This window comes from Sorex fumeus, unplaced genomic scaffold (assembly GCF_029834395.1).
Source record: "Sorex fumeus unplaced genomic scaffold, SorFum_2.1 ptg000123l, whole genome shotgun sequence".
NCBI classification, from domain to species: Eukaryota; Metazoa; Chordata; class Mammalia; order Eulipotyphla; family Soricidae; genus Sorex; species Sorex fumeus.
Genome location: NW_026606180.1, coordinates 88,197 through 89,901, shown reverse-complemented (window position 1 = coordinate 89,901; position 1,705 = coordinate 88,197). Strand labels below are relative to the sequence as shown.

General features: G+C 51.7%; 1 protein-coding gene across 1 annotated transcript; it reads left to right on the top strand.

Annotated features, from left to right (window-relative positions):
* The first annotated feature begins 630 nt into the window (after nt 1-630).
* On the top strand, nt 631-1,416 carry LOC130044695 (chromodomain Y-like protein). Its single transcript, XM_056137326.1, has one exon. It carries the CDS (start codon nt 721-723, stop codon nt 1,414-1,416), a length of 696 nt encoding a protein of 231 aa, XP_055993301.1. The 5' UTR covers nt 631-720.
* The last annotated feature ends 289 nt before the right edge of the window (nt 1,417-1,705 follow it).

Here is a 1,705-nt window from a genome sequence, read left to right as displayed (position 1 = left end):
GCAGAAGGACTCCACCAACGTGCCGTGTGTGGTCCGTGGTGGCCTCAGAGTGGGCCTGATACACAACTCGGCGACTCCCTGCACACAGACTCTGCTCAAGTGGGGTTCAACGGCCCCGGCCCGGACTGTGTGAACACCGGACTGTTGGCGAGCAGCCAGATGTTGAGGGACATCAGCGTCAGAGCAGCTTCGAAGACCCCTGTGACCCGGAGCATCAGGACCAAGAATCAGCTCTGGGAACAACAGGACGATAGCTGCCCCATGATCCAGGTGGGTCTGCTGGCTCAGGACCAGGATGCCACGTTGGCCGCAGCAGAGAAGGTAGCTGTACCCACTCGACTTGTCCATAACACCGAGCTGTCAGAAAGGGAAAGTAGTCCTTGTCTTTCCAAGCATGGGCTGCATATGTGTGGCTTGGGTATTGAGTCGAAGCCCCTAAGGCCAACCCTCGGTGAAGGAAGAGATTCCCCAAGGAAGTCCACATCAGCAAACCCTGGAAAAAGCATGAAATGGGCGCGCCATACAAAGGAGTGCTCGAGGCAGAGGAGATCTGCGTTTGAGAGCCGGAAGCATGCTTTTGCAGCTCTGTCTCGCTTCCGCTGGAGACAGGAAGAAGGTCGCCACACATACCAAGATATAGTAGTCAGGAAGCAAGAGGCTTTCACCCATATCATATTATTCAGCAGGTCTTCAGAGAACAACTGCCTCAACCCAGGAATCATGGCAGAAATGGAGCATGCCCTGAGCAGTGCAGCTAAGGATGGCAGCCGGTTTGTACTGCTAGGCGCAGTAGGCATTACTTTCTGCACTGGACTGGATTTGGTCTATTTGAGCAAGAGCCTAGGAGTAGACCCAGAACAGCATAGTGAGAAGACTGCAGAAGCCCTGAAAAGCTTTGTGAATCATTTCATTCACTTTCAGAAACCCATCGTGGCTGCAGTTCATGGGCCTGCGGTGGGCTTAGGAGCGTCCATTCTGGCCCTTTGTGATATAGTGTGGTCCAGTGACAAGGCTTGGTTCCAGACTCCTTATGCCACCCAAGGCCAGACCCCAGATGGCTGCTGCAGCCTGACCTTTCCCATGATCATGGGAGGAACGGCTGCCTCTGAAATGCTCCTCAGTGGCCGTAAGCTGACTGCCAAGGAGGCATGCGATAAAGGTTTGGTCTCCCAGGTGTTCCATCCGGACACCTTCACGAGGGAGGTCATGGCACGAGTCAAAAAGCTGGCCTCATACCACCCGCTAGTTCTGCAAGAATGCAAGAGCCTGATTGGCTCCAGTATTAAGGCTGACCTGGAGCAGGCCAATATCAGGGAATGTGAAACGTTGAAGAGGATCTGGGCTTCTTCCCATGCTTCTCAGTTCATGCTCCATGTCTTGGACAGAAAGCTGGATCTCTCAGACTTGCGAAGGTAGACACCACCACCAGTGACCTATGCCCAAGCAGTCAAGATTGTCTTACATAGAACAACATCAACAGAGTACTCCAGTGTTATTCCAGACAACACACTACAGTTGCCTACACTTCACAATATGTGCATCACCGGCATCGTTCTTAAAAAGCCAGAGTGCACAATAACTAAGAACTCGGAAAACTGCTTCGCCCAAGCACACAATAAATAAATAATTGACACTGTATTGTAGCCTGATTTCAGTTTGATCCTTTGATTTGGTAAGTCGCAAACTGGAACTAGTTGTTCTTATT

Coding starts and splice junctions, on each gene's coding strand:
- LOC130044695 (XM_056137326.1), top strand. CDS start 721: ATGGCAGAAATGGAGCATGCCCTGAGCAGTGCAGCTAAGGATGGCAGC.